This window comes from Balaenoptera acutorostrata, chromosome 2 (assembly GCF_949987535.1).
Source record: "Balaenoptera acutorostrata chromosome 2, mBalAcu1.1, whole genome shotgun sequence".
NCBI classification, from domain to species: Eukaryota; Metazoa; Chordata; class Mammalia; order Artiodactyla; family Balaenopteridae; genus Balaenoptera; species Balaenoptera acutorostrata.
In genome coordinates this window covers 163,606,649-163,625,290 of record NC_080065.1, presented here as the reverse complement: position 1 = coordinate 163,625,290, position 18,642 = coordinate 163,606,649, and the positions used below count along the sequence as shown (strand labels likewise).

The following is an 18,642-nucleotide window of genomic DNA, read 5'->3' as shown; positions in this document are numbered from 1 at the left end:
AGCTCTTGCAAGAAGGAATATGTTGTTAATAAAAATAATAATAGCATAGCAGCTAACACTGACTGAATGTTTACTATGTGCCAGGTCCTGTTTAAAGTGTTTTACTTGTTTTAACTAATTTAAACCACAAAAGAACCCATGGGATAGGTACTATTGTTATCACCATTTATCAATAAAGAAATTAAGGTATGGAGAGGTTAGGTTACTTGTTCTATGTCATACAACTGGTTAAATAAAGCCAGGTTTTGAATCCAGGCAATTTAACACAGAAGGCAAGCGCTTAGTCACCAATCACCATAACGTTCAGCCTAAAGATTTCTAACTACTCAGTAACTTCAAGCAGAAGTTTTCAAAGTATAGTCCGTGAAAGCCTGGGGGTGCCTCCTAGCCCTTTTGAGAAGTCAAAACTATTTTCATAATAATACTATGACTTTATGTGCCTTTTCCACTGTGTTAACACGTGCACTAAAGGTATAAAGGACAGGCAAAAGCGCTCGTGCCTCTGGACAACAGCGCCAAACCGTGCTAGCCGTCAGTGTATTCTTCAGTGTCAGCACTCTCAGACAAAAAAGAAAAATAAGAAAGAACATTTTTAAAACACTGGCTCACTTAGGAATGTCCCTGGTTACTTTTCATATGCTCAGCCCTTGAGTACGTATCTCTCTGTACCATGCTGTGTGACGACACAGGAAGGGGCCGGGCCCGGCTGCTGCACCTGGGTGTGACGCTGCTCCCAGGACAGCACTGGGTGCTCTGTGAGCTGCAAGCCCAATCAGGTACTTTTTTCACGGAACCCTATTCTTAACTCGAGAGAAGAACTGACACACAAACTTGGTATTTGGTGGACATTTTCTTAAAAACAAATGAAATGAGTCATTTTAAGAGAATAAGGGGCCCTGATATCAAAAGGTTTGAGAACAGATGACTCCAAGAAATGCTGGACAAGAGAAAACGAAACTGAAGTTCTTTTAATGTGTCATTTTCATTAAGTCTTACTATTTCTTCTCAGTCTACAAAATGAGTGAACTATTATTACATACCACTTTCTTAAACTCACACATTAAAATGTGAAATGACACATAAGACTCCTTAGGAAGTTCTCACTTACCTTCATTTCGATAACAGTTTGCAGAGCTTTAGTTTTGGCAGAATCGGGGGCATTCTCAAATCTCCGATGCATCTCCTATACAAGAGAAGCAAAAAAGAGAGTAAGTGCCCTCCTTTTCACTCTCATTTTTTCAAGAGGGGAGTGGAGAGGCGAGGGAGTAGTAGTTACATGCAAAGATGACTACCCCGGCCTTGTAAGACACTCTGATCCACTTTCTGTCTTCCTGACCTTTCCCTGTGGACCAGGGAGCACACAGACTGCATTCAGGCTAAGGGGTACAGGCGGGTCCCCGTCTCTGCACACCTGGTTATACACGGTAAGTCACACAGACCCCAGCCACCACAAGAGGTGAAGCTCCAGCACATCCCCAGGTTGTGTGTCACTCTTCCACAGGACTCCAAGACATATTATCAGAACTCCAAACAATCCAAAAAGGGGATTAGAAATAGTCCCTTTTTAAAAGGAGAAATCAGGACTTCCCTGGTGGCGCAGTGGTTAGGAATCCGCCTGCCGATGCAGGGGACACGGGTTCGAGCCCTGGTCCGGGAAGAACCCACATGCCGCAGAGCAACTAAGCCCGTGCGCCACAACTAGTGAGCCTGCGCTCTAGAGCCCATGAGCCACAACTACTGAAGCCCGCGCGCCTAGAGCCCGTGCTCCGCAACAAGAAAGGCCACCGCAATGAGAAGCCCGCGCACTGCAACGAAGACCCAACACAGCCAAAAAGAAATAAATTTATTTTAAAAAAAAGAAAAAGGAGGAATCAAAGTAGCCACAGTCCGCACTGCACAAAACAACTGAAAGCATTTGTGTGGACAACCTCCTTTGCACAGCATCCTCCCCCAGAGCAACAACCACCGGGCTACCTACGATGGAAATCTCTCTCCAGAGGGGCTACAATCAGAAAAAAAAAGAAGGTAAGACTGCTGAACAAGTTTCCTAAACAGTCTACAGGTAGCAAATGGCAGAAAAACATAGCTATTTTTTTCAATCCAAATGTCAGTGCGTTCAGGATCAGAAAGGAAGGAAGGAGATGGCAGAATATCACAGTTAGGGTCTTCAAGGATCACCCTGAAGTTACCAGACCTCCTCAGGCTATTTTCTTGTCAGATTCTGAGAATGTCTCTGAGTCAGCCAGTACTTCCAGAGTACCCTGGTACAGGCCCTAGTGATGGCAGAGAATACAGATGGATATTTTCCATCTGAACAGTGCTGGTGAAATTCTAGCCCTGCCCTCTGCTCTGCCCATTTGACATGTATATAGATGTTTACTAGGTCACTCAAACTTATTTCATCCAAAACAAAACTCGTGATTTTCTCCTCTTTAACCTAGCCCCTCCTCTGAAGACTGATGAGTCTTGCCCATCTCCTTAAATGGCATTACCCTCCCGGTGGTTCAAGCCAAACAGCACAGTGTCTCCTTTCATTCCTCCCACATCTTCACTTCCTACCACCTTCTAGAGCAGGTCCTAATTGTTCCAGCTTCAAAAGATTTCTTGAATTTATCATTTCACTCCAGTTCCAGTCTAGTTTAAGCCTAGATTACTACAACAGCCTCGAGTTAAGTTTCCTTTCATTTCCTCTGTCCATTTTAAAGAAAGCAATGGTGTACTCTAGATAAAGCATCAACAAATCACGGCAATACTCTGTTTTCAATCCTTCAACGAGTTTCCTATTTACTTCTCACCCTCTACAAGGCCAACACAATCTGATCATAACAGACAGAAGACTAGCCCTCCTGTCATAAACTATGTTAAAATTAGACAAAAATGCATAAAGCAACTGTTTTCAGACGCTGGAAAACAAGCAGCACAGGAGTATGATCCTTGAGAGAAGAGAAACTAACAAGGTTATGGTCCGGACTTGCTATCCAATATGTGATGCAGGGAGAGGAAGACCAAACAGAAAACAGCAGTCCCGCAGAGCTCAGAAGACAGATCAGTGGGTAAGAGTCCCAAAGACAGGAGAAATGTGCAGAGCAGAATGACAAAGAGGAAGAAGCTAGCCAGAAAAGCAGCAGTGTCTGATCTGACAGGGGTCCCCTGGAGTCTCTGACCAAATACTAAGCCTGCATGTACAGGGAAAGACTCCACAGTGTCAAAGAACAACTACCAGAGAGCTATGAGTTGAGCAACTACCTGAACTCACATGGGGCTGGGAAGAATTCAAGCTCCAAAGAGCCAGAGTGGAGAGAACATCAGAGGCACTGAGCAGAGACACCCAGAAAAGTCACGTCTTAGGAGTAGAGACAGTCTAGCCCTGGAGGGAAGGCTACCTAGACTAGAGCCAACAGAGTGTAAAAGCAAGTCTCGTTAAGGATCGAGTTAATCCACAATTAACCCCTGCAAGATAAAACACTTCATTAAGACAGTAAAATGCAGAACACATTAATCCAGGACAAAATCTGAACACATTAGTTCAGGCCATAATCACCTCTCACCTGCATTAAAACAACAAACTCATCAGTTACCCCCCAGCCTCCAGTCTGTCCACACTGAATCTACTCCCTACACTGTAAACAGGTGATAAACTGGGTGCACAGATATTAGGGAAATTTCCAAATGCTTTACAGTGAAACTATTACAATTTCATTTTAAACTCTAGCAAGCATATCAGCAATATATAAGGAAAGAAATCCATGTGAATAAAAAAAAAATCCTCTTCTGCTAAGGAACTAGGGTGCACTTTAAACCATTCGCAGGCATAAAGCTTTCCTGTTAAGAGCTTGTAAAACCTATCAGTCCTAACAGATCTCCATTCAAAGGCCTGCGCATTAAAGCTCATTATGAACACATCCTGCAGTCAGTGGGCTGACCAACTCCCCTTTCCCAGAGAGCACATCGAGCCTCTGACTCCTGCACTGTTAATAAAGGGAGAGGACTCTGGGAATAAAGAAGAATGTACCATTCAGACAAATGTAAGAAGTCGAATGTGCTAGTGCTTGCTTTATTTCGCTCTTTTTAGCCTGAAAATTTTCACTCTACACAAATTAAAGAAAGCCCAGAGATTCATACAGGTAGAATTATCTGGATCTTGTTATACTGTCAACTGTGGTACACGGTAGAAAATGTGTTCAGTTCCTCTCACTGATTTAATAAAGAATAATGACTAGAGAAAGAAAACAAACAAGTTAGGAACAAAATTTCTCCGTTGTTAGTAGTTTCTTTCTTTTTAAAAGTAAGTCAACATTTACTTACACAACTGAGAGAAAGGAGCATTTGTGACTGAAAAGTAGTACTTATGTCTGAAATTTCTTTCTTTCAAGTTTCAGGTTTTAGCCTCCAGCACCCTTGGTTCAAGGGTAGACGTCCCTTCAGCAGATTTCAATCCTCCACACAAGTTCTGGGCTTACTGTACTCCACACGGAGAAGTGAAGAAGGAACCCTCACTACTCCTCCTGTACCTCAACTCTGCCATTGTCAGACAGCACTGCACTTTGACCCTTTACCATCTCAAGTAACAGCATGCTTCTGAGAAAACATATCTTCCTGTCAAAATGGAAATGAGGTACAAATGACACAACAAAAAAAAAAAAGATGAGAAAGGATAACCTGAATCAGTAAGTTATGCGATGCAACTGTTCACACTTTCCAAAATCACTAGGAAAGGGAAAACTAACTAGGGACCCTTTTTCTTTTTTAATTCTTCCTACTCTTTGTCCAAAGTTTCTGTTTTTTCTATATATGTTTATTTCTCTTTTTTTCCCTCTAACCTCCTCTGCTTTTACCTGACAACTGCCAAAGATACAGATGGGCATTCCTCAGACATGTTAGAGCCAAAATTCCTAGCCTAGAACCTAGTTAAAGAATAGGGCTTTTTTTTTTTTTTAAACATCTTTACTGGAGTATAAATTGCTTTACAATGGTGTGTTAGTTTCCGCTTTATAACAAAGTGAATCAGCTATACATATACATATATCCCCATATCTGACACCTTTTTTTTTTTTTAACATCTTTATTGGAGTATAATTGCTTTATAATGGTGTGTTAGTTTCTGCTTTATAACAAAGTGAATCAGTTATACATATACATATGTTCCCATATCTCTTCCCTCTTCCGTCTCCCTCCCTCCCACCCTCCCTATCCCACCTCTCTAGGTGGTCACAAAGCACCCAGCTGATCTCCCTGTGCTATGCGGCTGCTTCCCACTAGCTATCTATTTTACGTTTGGTAGTGTATATATGTCCATGCCACTCTCTCACTTTGTCACAGCTTACCCTTCCCCCTCCCCATATCCTCAAGTCCATTCTCTAGTAGGTCTGTGTCTTTATTCACGTCTTGCCCCTAGGTTCTTCATGACCTTTTTTTTTTTCCCTTAGATTCCATATATATGTTAGCATACGGTATTTGTTTTTCTCTTTATGACTTACTTCACTCTGTATGACAGACTCTAGGTCCATCCACCTCACTACAAATAACTCAATGTCATTTCTTTTTATGGCTGAGTAATATTCCACTGTATATATGTGCCACATCTTCTTTATCCATTCATCTGTTGATGGACACTTTGGTTGCTTCCATGTCCTGGCTATTGTAAATAGAGCTGCAATGAACACTGTGGTACATGACTCTTTTTGAATTATGGTTTCCTCAGGGTATATGCCCAGTAGTGGGATTGCTGGGTTGTATGGTAGTTCTATTTTTAGTTTTTAAGGAACCTCCATACTGTGCTCCATAGTGGCTGTATCAATTTACATTCCCACCAACAGTGCAAGAGGGTTCCCTTTTCTCCACACCCTCTCCAGCATTTATCGTTTGTAGATTTTTTGATGATGGCCATTCTGACTGGTGTGAGATGATATCTCATTGTAGTTTTGATTTGCATTTCTCTAATGATTAATGATGTTGAGCATTCTTTCATGTGTTTGCTGGCAATCTGTATATCTTCTCTGGAGAAATGTCTATTTAGGTCTTCTGCCCATTTTTGGATTGGGTTGTTTGTTTTTTTGATATTGAGCTGCATGAGCTGCTTGTAAATTTTAGAGTTTAATCCTTTGTCAGTTGCTTCATTTGCAAATATTTTCTCCCATTCTGAGGGTTGTCGTCTCATCTTGTTTATGGTTTCCTTTGCTGTGCAAAAGCTTTGAAGTTTCATTAGGTCCCATTTATTTTTCTTTTTATTTCCATTTCTCTAGGAGCTGGGTCAAAAAGGATCTTGCTGTGAATTATGTCACAGAGTGTTCTGCCTATGTTTTCCTCTAAGAGTTTGATAGTGTCTGGCCTTATATTTAGGTCTTTAGTCCATTTTGAGTTTACTTTTGTGTATGGTGTTAGGCAGTGTTCTAATTTCATTCTTTTACATGTACCTGTCCAGTTTTCCCAGCACCACTTACTGAAGAGGCTGTCTTTTCTCCACTGTATATTCTTGCCTCCTTTATCAAAATAAGGTGACCATATGTGCGTGGGTTTATCTCTGGGCTTTCTATCCTGTTCCATTGATCTATATCTCTGTTTTTGTGCCAGTACCATACTGTCTTGATTACTGTAGCTTTGTAGTATTGTCTGAAGTCAGGGAGCCTGATTCCTCCAGCTCCGTTTACCGTTCTCAAGATTGCTTTGGCTATTCGGGGTGTTTTGTGTTTCCATACAAATTGTGAAATTTTTTGTTCTAGTTCTGTGAAAAATGCCAGTGGTAGTTTGATAGGGATTGCATTGAATCTGTAGATTAAGAGTAGGGCTTTTAAACCTCAAACACAGCTGCAAATCTTAACATGAGAGCAGTTGCACTAAACAAGGTTTGTTGACTAAAATATTATAGAGACCAAAATTAACATATGTGTAAATGTTTTAAAACAAATTAGTATTTTATTTTTTTATTTTTTTGGCCATGTCGTGCATCATGCGGATCTTAGTTCCCCGACCAGGAATCGAACCCGTGGCCCCTGCAGTGGAAGCGCGGAATCCTAACGACTGGACCGCCAGGGAATTCCCAACAAATTAGTATTTTATTCATCACAATAGGATCTACATTTCAAAAAAATAGGAGAGCATATAGAACTGAAATATTTATTCAGCCTATAGACAATGCTTGGTATGCATATGGATAGCCGATCCAAAAATTCCACAGCCAATTCAGGTATGTTCTGCCAACAGACTGAGAACCAAACTTTGGTGTATCACGGAATCACCTGTAAAGCCTGTTAAAACTCCATATGCCTGGCCCCAGGCACTAACCACGTCTTGACTGTAGTTCAGTATGTGTCCAATAGATGTCTTCACACTTCTATCCATCAAAGGAAAGGCACTCCAGTAAACAATACAAAATCTAACAATAAGTCACGTAACAATGTAATTTCAGTACAAACAGAAAATACAATGCTTAATTTAATTTTTGTTTCTCTTCTTTGGCTTTTATTTGGGGGAATTATTTACCTGCTATCTCCAGAATCATGTTCATAAACAAAATGGAAGACTAATCACAAATGTTCCTGGATATGAATGCCATTTTAATGTTACTGTATTTCATCAAATCTAAGATGCCACTGATTGTAAGGTAAACCACTGTTTAATCTGCTGGAAAGAAAAGAAGGAAATGCCTCCAAATAAACCATGACCCAAGCTTCTATCATTCAGAATTTTTATTTTATACTGATTGCAAGACCCTTTTTTACTTATTTAACCATAAAGTTTAATCATATATCATTTTGAACTGTTTTATAACTTTCTCCATACCAATAACTGTTTCAATGCTGGTTCACAGCATAATATTACTGAAGACATACTGAACAACAGCTAAAGTTAACATGAGAAATAGCAACAATACTCACAACATTGACTAAAATGAGCAGCTGTTAACTGTTTGTGAGTACACAGGCAAACAAATCAAGCAGGACTGTGGCCTTGCTGACAGAGATTTTAAGATGCCATCAAGGATAAGACTTATTAACTCAATTTCATACTGTTGAGATGGGGAAAACTATGAGTCTTGGAACTGATGAAAACCCGCTTTTTAAAAAGATGGACAATAATCCAATAATAATAAAAACTATGAGTCTTGGAACTGATGAAAACCCGCTTTTTTAAAAGATGGACAATAATCCAATAATAATAAAACCTATGGATATCCCAGTGTTGCCAGCTCTCAATTCTTTCTGCCTTTCTTGACACACTAGTGATATAATGCACAATAGCCATTTCAAGTCACCACTCACCCAACCTAGAGTTGTTAAGTTCTTTATTAGACTTCCTTGTTCACTCGTAATTCTCCCTCCCCCATTTATTCTCAACACAGCCAGAGTAGATTTTAAAAGCTAAACTAGATCACTCCCTTGATTAAACATTGGTGCAGTTTTCTCTTGCACTTTGAATAAAATTGTTGCATTACCTGCAGGGATCCTGAAGGCAAGTGCTTTGTCTCCTAGAGGGCATGGATTTTTGTTTTGTTCACTGCTACTATATTTCCTTGTGCTCTGCACATGGGTTAGTGCCCAATAAATATCTGATGAATGCAATCAATGACTCTGGCCCTGGCTACCTCTTCAAACTCTCATCTCATGCCTGTTTTCCCCTTAGACAATATGCTTTTGTCCTCTAGTCTCCTTGCTGTCTCCTGAAAACTTCTCATCCGGCCTTTGAAACTGTTAACCTTCTTCATGAAATGATTTTACCCAAATGCTCAGCAAGACTGTTTCAACTTTCTTCAGATCTCCCTTAAAGGGCACCTCCTCAAAGATGCTTACCCTGTTTATCCCCTCTCCCAACATAATTAGACTCAACTAATTTATTTCCTCTCATAATTATGTTTATTGTCTCTCACCAGATTTTTAAGTTCTAGGAGGGCACAGACCATGTGTTCTGACATGAAAAATGTATACCCAGCGTGTATCCCAGGGTCACATACATTCTAGAAGCTCAATGGATGTTTGTTGAGTAATGAGCAAAGAAAGGCTGTGCCGAGTGCCTCTAGCACCTTGTCACTCTGGAAACGAAAGTCAAGCCACATGTTACAAAGCTTTACTCCAAATTACCATTTTAGCTTCTGTTACCTGTATTTTCTAACATACACATATTTAATTGTTTAAGCCTCTTGCTATGGCAATAAAAGATTCTTTCCTGTCTCAAGATTGTATTAAAACCTTTTTCTTACATTCTCTTCTAGTGTTGTTATTTTTTAACAAGTAGCTCTTTATTTCATCTAGAACTTAATTTGATGTAACTATGTACTGTTTTCCAAATAGATGGCGATTATTCCCAAACATGTATCATATGCTTAAAACTATATTATTTCTGGGTTCTATTCTGTCTCATCAATCTAGCTATCTATTACTGTGCCAGTACCACAGATTTTAATATCACTGGGTTTGAAACACATATATCATGAGCTGCTTAAACAAGTGTTCCCGCACTGTTCTTCTTGCAAAGAAACTGCAACATCATTTGGGCACGTGTCAAGAATATTCCTATTGGGATTACACTAAATTCACAGAGTTGGGGGAAAGCAGCATCTTTATATTAATGTTCCCATCTACACTGTAATGAAAATTTAGCCCTATCCTTTCCATTACCGTTACTGATATTATTTATTCCATTTTCCTTATCTAACAGCACTGCCTAACACTTCCAGAATAATGTAAATACTGATGAACAGTATCTTTGCCTCTCCCTAACTTTAATGGATGCGTCTTAGTATATGTCAGAGTAAGCGCAATTCTGGCTACTAGTTTAAAATATGTTTATAATACATATTTACTGAGTTGTTTTATTTAAATCATGCTATAAAGGTATCATTCAATTCTTATTTTTAGTTCATTTGGTTTAGTTTTCAAAGTGTCTAACATTTTATCTAATGTCTTTGAGATAGCTATCAAACACTACGAGGTTATCTTTTCCTTTCACCTATTACAAATTATAACTGTGAATGATATATTGAGCCATTCTGGATTCCTAGAATAAACTCCTTTTGGTCAGAATATTATCTTTTTATCATAATGCTGATTTTATCTGCCAATATCTTATTTATAACTTCTATACCTAAACTCATAAGCAAAACTGGTTTGGAGTTTTAGTTTGTTTTCTAACCTTCGTTAGGTTTTAGTATCCAGTGGTCACACTGGAGAAAAAAGAATTGGAAAAGCTATCCTTCTTTCTGTAAGCTCCAGGCTTAAACTTCTTTCCCTACATTTCAACTTATTCAACCAACATTTCTTGAGTACCCACTGTGCATTTGTTAAGACACTGACAAGATAAAATTTCATATATATATATACACACATCCTTGGTGCAAAAAATTAAGTGAACAATGAAGAAACACACATGGAAGTATACTATAATATTACTGGCTCATCTACATATATGTATAGAGCTGCACAAGGAAGACTTCACAGAAGAACTGCAATTTGAGCTAAGTCTTGAAGGCAAGTAGGAGACAAAGAAAGGAGAACCAGCATTCTAAACATGTGTTCATGAAGCAATCACTTCTACTTGCTCTTAAATAATTTTAATCCATAGGACTGTGTTTCCTGTAAGATGACGCTACATTACTAATGGCAACTGGAATTGTGTATTGATACAACTAACAAGGCCTATATTTCTTTCCACATTATGTTCAGAAGTGGGACTTAATATTTGTAGAGCTTGTTACTTCAAAATTAGTCTTAAATTCATGTTTTTTCCTACTACTTGTTCAAATTCACCATATTGCTGGTTGTTCTCTGCCAGAATAACACTGTGGCTTTTCATAATCCTTAACTATTCACTATTTATTAACTCCAAAACTCAAAAATAAATGGGCACAGGTTGAAATATTCAGAACAGAAGGAGTAAAAACGTAACATTCAAAGTTCATCACGATGCTGGTAGGGTTTTCATGCTGCATGCTATTTGAGATGATTACACCTTCTCTTACAATGTTCTATGGCCAGGCTCCAGGTTACCTCATTAAAATATAAACTCTTGAAAGTAAAATGAAAGAAACTCAGGATGGTGCCTACAACACAGCAGTTGATAGAAAATTTTCTAAAACAATACAGTCCAGTAATTTGAAGATTGTAACGTACATAGCTGCAGATTAACCGTAAAAATACAGTATATGCTTCTGGGAGGATAAACTGGTCCAATCACTCTGGGAGACAAGACTGATATTCAGAGTTTTGAAAACGTACACACCCTGAGCAAATTCATTTCTGGAAATTTATGCTAAAGAAAAAAATTAATGTACAGGGATATATGGTTAGGGATATTCTGTGCAGCACAGTTTTATAATAATGAAAAATTAACAGTAGTCTAAATTTTCAACAGTAAGAAGTATAAATAAATGCAACAGAACATTATAAATTCAACTGAAATTACAAAACTACATGTACTGACAAAGAAAGACGTTCAAGACAAATTATTAAGAAAAGCGGGTAACATTACTCGCATTATGCATTATGCATCGCTGCACTACCTAATACAGTAGCCACTACCTACACAGAGATACTTAAATTTAAATTTGATTAATTAAATTTAATTTTAAATTAGTTATATTTAAATGAAATTTAAATTTCAGTTCCTCAGTCACACTAACCACATTTCAACTGCTCAACAGTCACACGCAGCCAGTGGCTATCATATTGCAGAGAGCAGATACAGACCGTCGCCATCATCAGGGGAAGTCGCTGTTTTGCTGCTTTTAACCGCCTTTCTCACCCTTCATTTAAAAAGGGATTATTCAGACTGGCACTAAAATAGTTCTGAGATTTTTTTTCCCCCTATCCAAATGTGAAAATTATCTGAAGACTCTGACCTCATATAGAGAAGTAGAGCTGTCATTTTTTTTTAATTCAATGTAAGATGAATTCTTCACTTAAGCTTTCTTAAAATGAAGCATTACATAGAAAAGTGAAAAATTATCAGTAGACACAGTGGTCAGCTAAAGTCTGAGTTTCCTCTCTAAAAATAAGTGACAGCATACCTCTGTATCATTCCCTCTAGCTGTGCCTCCAGGGCAGCAAATAATTTTTATCACGGATCTTTTACAGCAAGGCAACAGTTTCCATGGAAACCACAGGGCAAACATCCATTACTGCTGCCTAGGACTTTATAAGCACACCGAAACCGAGGGAATCGCTTACTTTCAATTATTAATATTTTAAAATTGAGCAGTAGTTAGCTACTTTAATTCTGGTTTTGTTGTGTGTGTCTCTATGAACAAATCAATAGATGAGGAACAAATCAAGAAAATTCTGTGCCCCTCTAGCAACAAAATGAGTCTACAGAAATCAGGAGGGGGAAAAAAAAACCCAGAAAGGTATTAAACCAGTATACATGCCAGCCAATGTCATCTCATACAAGACAGCAAATCAGAACAGAAATCAGTGCAGAACTTAGGTAAGAAAGAAGAAATTCCCTTGCACTAGCTCAGGAGAGCATATAAATTTATCTAGGTCAAAATGCTGACTAATCAGGAAAAAAAGACAGTCATAACAACTGAAAAAGTGGCCACTCACCTCTCTCAACAGAGCGTCCTCTTTTTCCTTCTGCTCCAAAAGGCTTTCGAGGTGGTGGACATGCATCTCTGCCTCTGCCAGTCTCCTTGTTCTCTCATGGTCCTCCTCAGTAGCCTTAGCAGAAAGCCCCTTGCTCTGCAACATCTCCAGAAGCTTCTTGATGGATTCGTCCTGAGCGTTCAGGGTTTGCTTCTGAGTCTCAATCCGCAGCTCCATCTCCTCCAGAGTCTTTCGAAGGAGGAACAGCTCCTTGGCCTGCTGCTCATGCTCAGTGTGCAGCCTCTGAAAGTTCTCCTCCGTCAGCTCTGCCACGCAAGGCTCACCAGTCCTACTGTTACTATCCTGTTGAAACAGCTGGTTCAGGTCCCTCTGGATCCGCAATTCATCCTGGAGAGCCTGGACTGTCATTTGCATGTGCTGGTATAAAGACAAAAAAGAAAACCCAAATGAGCTTTTCTCCTCAAGTAGCAGAAACAGACTACGGGGAATGAGAAAGCAGCTACCACAGCTCTCAGGACCCTGCATTTAGCAAATGAGGATTCACATTATTCTGTTTTACACTGTCTTTAAAACTGATTGAGATAATCTGTAAAATGTCAGTAATTTAATTTGTGTTTATTACCAACAGGAAACAAGGTCAGTCTGGCAGCTCCTCACTTTGCTTGACTAAATAAAGACACTGTTCATGATTAACAGAAGGTATTACACGGAACTGAAGGTGAGGAGTGGGGAAAGGCAGGGGAAACCTATAGGAATACGGACACATCATACAAAAAATTTCACCAAAAAACACAAAGGATGTCAAAATACAAAATGACTTTTAAGTGCTTTACAATTAAGTTAGCACATTAAATAATAACATATGAGTGCATGCCAGAATGTGCTTAGCACTCCTTATGTGTTAATTTATTTAATCCTCACTATAACACATGTACTATTTTTTTTTCATTTCTTTTTTTTTTAAACATCTTTATTGAAGTATAATTGCTTCACAATGGTGTGTTAGTTTCTGCTTTATAACAAAGTGAATCAGCTACACATATACACAAGTTCCCATATCTCCTCCCTCCCGCATCTCCCTCCCTCCCACCCTCCCCATCCCACCCCCCCAGGCAGTCACATAGCACCGAGCTGATCTCCCTGTGCTATGTGGCTGCTTCCCACCAGCTATCTATTTTACATTTGGTAGTGTATATATGTCCATGACACTCTTTCACCCTGTCACATCTCACCCCTACTATTATTTGAATTTTATTGATGATGACACCAGGCATACAGAGACTTAAATAACTCACCCCAAGATCACACAGTAAGTAATAGAGCTGGCATTCGAATTAAAGCAATTCACGCAGCCCACTGAAGCTAGTACCCAAAGGTAATTAGATAACGTGAAGCTTTAAAAACAAAAAACAAAACACAAAAAACTGAGGCTGTGTGAGCTATTTATACAGAAAAAGATAACAATATAAGTGAGTAATTTGAGTAATTAAATGAAAATGTTAGTGCAGATAAGCTAGTAAAATGTTTCAGAGGGTATATCTTTAGCCTGTATCCCTAACGAAGGTATATGAACCTTTAATCTGAATGGATAAATTCTAGAACATTATACAGAGAACCTAAAAGGAAGTTACATCAAGAATCATGTTTTTAGAAATGAAGAAGCAACAATAGAAAATCACCCTTTGTATTCAAGGTATTCAAGGTCTGGCAGTGTGCCGCAGTGGAAGGAAACTAACCCACAATCAGAAGACAGGAGTTTTAGTTCCAGCTCTCACACTAAAGAGCAACCTAATTTGGAACACATTGCCATCTTTCTGGGTTTCAGATTCCTCATATTTAAAGTGAGAATATACATGCCTGCACCATTTTTTCGCAGAGCTAATAATATCATTGAAATCTTTGTGGCATATATGTTAAAACGCACATTGTTTAAAATTTTTGGCAAACTGCAAAACAGCAGTAAATATCTCAAGGAAACGATCTGGCAAGTGTACAAAGACGCTCACTGTTGTTTACACCAGCGACAAAATTAGAAACAACCTCAATGGATATTAATAGGTGATGAGTTAAGTAAATGAGAAATGTCCACCCAGTTTAATACTATGCATCAATTTTTTAAAATGTAGATTTATAGTTACTGATAAAAACTACAGTTACAACATATTAAGAGTAAAAAAGCAGATATATAATAGCAAGTATAGGATGATCGCGATTCTAATTTTTAAAAAGTATAAACATGCAGAGAAAAGTCTAAAAGGATGCAAACAATTACCAGGGTCTGGGTATGGGTAGATTTTACATTTTTCTTCATACTTTTTTGTACTATCTAAATCCCCTACAGTAAGCAAGTAATCAATAAAAAGGGACATTTTTACCTTTAAAAATAAGAGAAAAGACTTCAGAGATGCCTGCTTGGCTGTGTTCAATTTGCTACCACTTTGGTTAAAAGGGAGGGAACAATAAATATTTACTATTTACTATAAATAAAAAATATCATAAGAAATAAAAATACTTCTGTAATGTTACACAAGAAATAATTAATGGTTATTTGGGGGAACAGAGGAAGGCAAGAAGGGAAGAAGGGAGGAACGAACTGGAATCACTGGGGGACAACATGTAAGAAAACTTTATTCTATTCCGCATAAAAATTTTTTTAACTGAAGTGTAACTGACATTGAAAATTTTTTAATAATAGCTTTATTGAGACATAATTCACACATACCATAAAGTTCACCGGTTTAAAGTGTGTAAGTCAGCAGTTTTCAGCATATTAAAAGTTATACATTGATCACTACTATCTAATTCTAGAACACTTCCATCACCCGCTAAGAGAAATCCCATATACATCTGCAGTCACTTCCCAGCCACTTCCCGTCTTTCTCTCCTCCTAACCCTCCCTCCTCTTGAATTTGAACTAAATGTATGTACTACCCACCCAAAAATTAAATTTAAAAAAATGCCTAATGATATTTTTCAGCCTCAAAAAGGAAGGAAATGCTGACACACGCTGCTACATGGATGGACACTATGCCAAATGAAATAAGCCCGTCACAAAAGACAAATATTACACGAGTCCACTTACATGAGGTCCCTAGAGCAGTCTACCTCACAGAGACAGGAAGCACAAGAGTGGTTGCCAGGGGCTGGGGAGATGGGAGACGGGAGACGGGAGACAGGGAGTGACTGTTTGATGGGTGCAGAGATTCAGTTTTACAGGATGAAGAGTTGTGGAGATGGATGGTGGTGATGGCTGCACAACAGTATGAATGTACCTTATGAACTGTACACCTGAAAATTGGTTAAGATGGTAAATTTAACATGGTGAATGTAAGCTGTATTTTACAATGATTTTAAACACTGGGGAAAAAATATGCCTGCCATAGAATTCCAACGTGTTGATATTAAATAATTTACTTATAACTATTGATAAATATTTAGTTTGGTTCTCATTTTCCACTATTATTAACAGGCACCTTCACATGTGTATCTCTGCACATTTATCCAAATTTTTCCTGGAGATAAATTCTGAAAGGTGGAATTCCTGGATCAGAGGGTATGCAGTTATGATTTTAATACACACAACAAATTATCTCTAAAAGGGTCTGTACAGATTTAAACTTCCACCAAACGACGTCTGAGCACTTTCCTATACCTTTGACAACTGGGTATTTTCTTTCTTCTCTTTCTTTTTTGGGCTTTCTTTGATTACAAGTAAGACTGAATATCTATTCACATATCTACAGGCGCTTTGTATTCCTTCCTTTGTGACTCATCTGTTCTTGTTCTTTGCTCATTTTGTTTTGGGGACATTTAACCTTTCTCCTAATCCACTTTAAGATCTTTTTATATTTGGAAAACAACCTTTTGCCTGCTGTGCATGTTACAAATGTATTTCCAAATCTGTCATTTTTCTTTTAACATAGTTTATGGCAACTTAAATACAGAATTTTTTTAGTGCAAAGATAAGAACCTCTTTTTTTACAGTTTCTGGTTTTGGTATTTTGCTTAGCAAGTAGTGAACTTTCAATTATGGCAGTCTTCAAACTCTCGAAAAGCACTGGCTTTTTCTTACGAAAAATAAATTTACAATAAAATTATCAGGTATTTGAATTCATGAATATGATTCTTTAAATAAATTTAACTACCCGCATCATGCTGTAAAGATTCTCAACAGTTGTTGGAGTTCAAAATCCTTAATAAAAAGATGTGTCAAATTGCTAATTCTCTGAAGCCTATAATCAACCTCCAGTTTCATTCTTTACCTTTGGAAGTCAAAAAATCCAAATAAATTCTGAGCAAGTTTATCCCACAGGGAAATATCAGAAGTTAAATTCAACAATGAAACTGATTTCTAGGTACAACTGTCCCTCCTTTTCTGGACACTCATCACCAAATTCATTCAAATCTGGAGAAACAGATGTTGACGACAGCTAACAGTCTCACATACACTTTAGCACTTGTGATTATACTAGTATGTATGGCAAGCACTGTTTTGGTGAAGAAAGAAAATACAACGACTAATGTGCCCTGCTTCTTCAGCTCTGCTTCTTCAGCTCTGCTTGCACCCATTTTACTAGAATACAGAATTAAAATGATGCTCTGACTGGTAGCCGAGAAGGCTACACAGCAATTTTCTCCATTGAAATGGGAATCAGCACCCCTTCTTTAGGCTACATTCAAGCTAGATTCACTTTATTAAAATTCCTGCCAACTCCCCTGGGAGAAGAAAGCAGCAGCAGGCAATAAGCCAGGCTGCTCTTTCTCTAGCACATTCATACTGAAGATAAAGTGAGCATATCTGCACATATCACAGACATTTACCATGACCGACCAAAAACACATGCTGAATTTAGCAGGACAATCTCAGTTGTCAGATATTAGGAAAATTTCTATTTGGGAATTCTGCTTATGACACTCTCCAAAATGATCTCACACTTCTCACATGCCAAATTGTACACCAACACTCACTCGTCTACTTCTGCTCACTCTAACACTCAGCTTGAGCTGGAAGACTGGAAAAATAACTGCTTAAAATTTAGTCCAAGGATTGTACTAAAATTACACCAAGCTGTATCTCAATGAAATGGTAGGATGTTGTGAACAATAGTAATGAAAATTCTTAAATCTCTGATAGGGTTTATGATCATTTTTTAGAAAAATACATCTCAAAAACAACAAAACATCACAACAATGCTTCATATATTTTAGACAAATATCAGAAGCTCTTCTGAGGCAAAACTTCCATTAGTTTCTCTGAACAAGAGAACGCTTTGATCCAGTTTATCCTGATTTCTAAAATGACAGAACCAAGGAGTCTAGAGCTATTTTTAGTTACAGAAAAAGAATATTATGGATACATGAAAACGGTCATCATCACAAACATTATACTGTATCCCAGAGAGTTCAATGCACTATTTGTCAAGATAACCATTAGAAAAAATACCAGTACTGCATCCTATTATGTTAAATTAAGAACGATTTTTTTCCTGAAACATGTAAATACATACATTGAGGAAACTTTATCAATGCAAGATGCAAAAGAGTTTATAATAATTCTTACTAACATCACCCAAGTCGATCCTCAGGCTCTGTGATGTTCTGATCTGTGCTGTACCGTATGTGTCCCTAAGAAGAGCACTTACCAGCCCAATCTGCAATTTATTTCTTTGTATCTGTCTTCAAGAAAAACTTTCTAGAACTTGGGACTTTCATCTTTTTACTCTAGGGCACGGCACAGTGTTTGGTATAGTAAGTGCTCAATAAATTTTTGATGAAAGATTGACAAAAACAAATTTTCACGCATTATTTTGAAAGTAAATGGCTACTGGATAGTAGATGCAAATCAAGTCCCTGGAAAATTGTATCTTTCCCCTATAACAGAGAGAATTACTCTTATTCTGTAACAATTAGTTCCTTACCAGCTAACACACAAAAAATTCTATCTCAAATACAAACTGGCCAAAATACTAAATGCAATCCTAATTTTTTAAGAAATGTTAATTATACACTCTGGATTTATTTGTGTTTGATCTGAAGTGAAGAGAAGCATTTTCAAATAATTAACTGTCAACAAGAATCTTTTATACTTTTAATACTATACAACATACAC

General features: G+C 37.9%; 2 protein-coding genes across 3 annotated transcripts in view; one reads left to right on the top strand and one right to left on the bottom strand.

Annotated features, from left to right (window-relative positions):
• LOC130707369 (ELKS/Rab6-interacting/CAST family member 1-like) overlaps positions 1–7,675 on the top strand; it is a 467,400-nt gene extending 459,725 nt beyond the window's left edge. Inside the window, 3 exon segments of the mRNA XM_057541602.1 lie at positions 1,942–2,025; positions 4,374–4,615; positions 6,960–7,675. Coding sequence (XP_057397585.1) covers positions 1,942–2,025; positions 4,374–4,386 — 97 coding nt within the window. The 3' untranslated portion in view covers positions 4,387–4,615; positions 6,960–7,675.
• The window catches only part of LOC130707373 (uncharacterized), an 87,696-nt gene continuing 73,515 nt past the window's right edge, over positions 4,462–18,642 (bottom strand). The window contains exons 3-4 of one of the 2 annotated variants that reach the window (XM_057541606.1): positions 12,534–12,950; positions 4,462–4,596 (exon numbers count right to left, since the gene is read on the bottom strand). In XM_057541606.1, the coding sequence (XP_057397589.1) occupies positions 4,561–4,596; positions 12,534–12,950 (453 nt within the window). In that variant the 3' untranslated portion in view covers positions 4,462–4,560. Of the gene's footprint in view, positions 4,597–10,089; positions 11,242–12,533; positions 12,951–18,642 lie in introns of those variants that run through there. The other variant, XM_057541605.1, reaches the window with a different exon arrangement.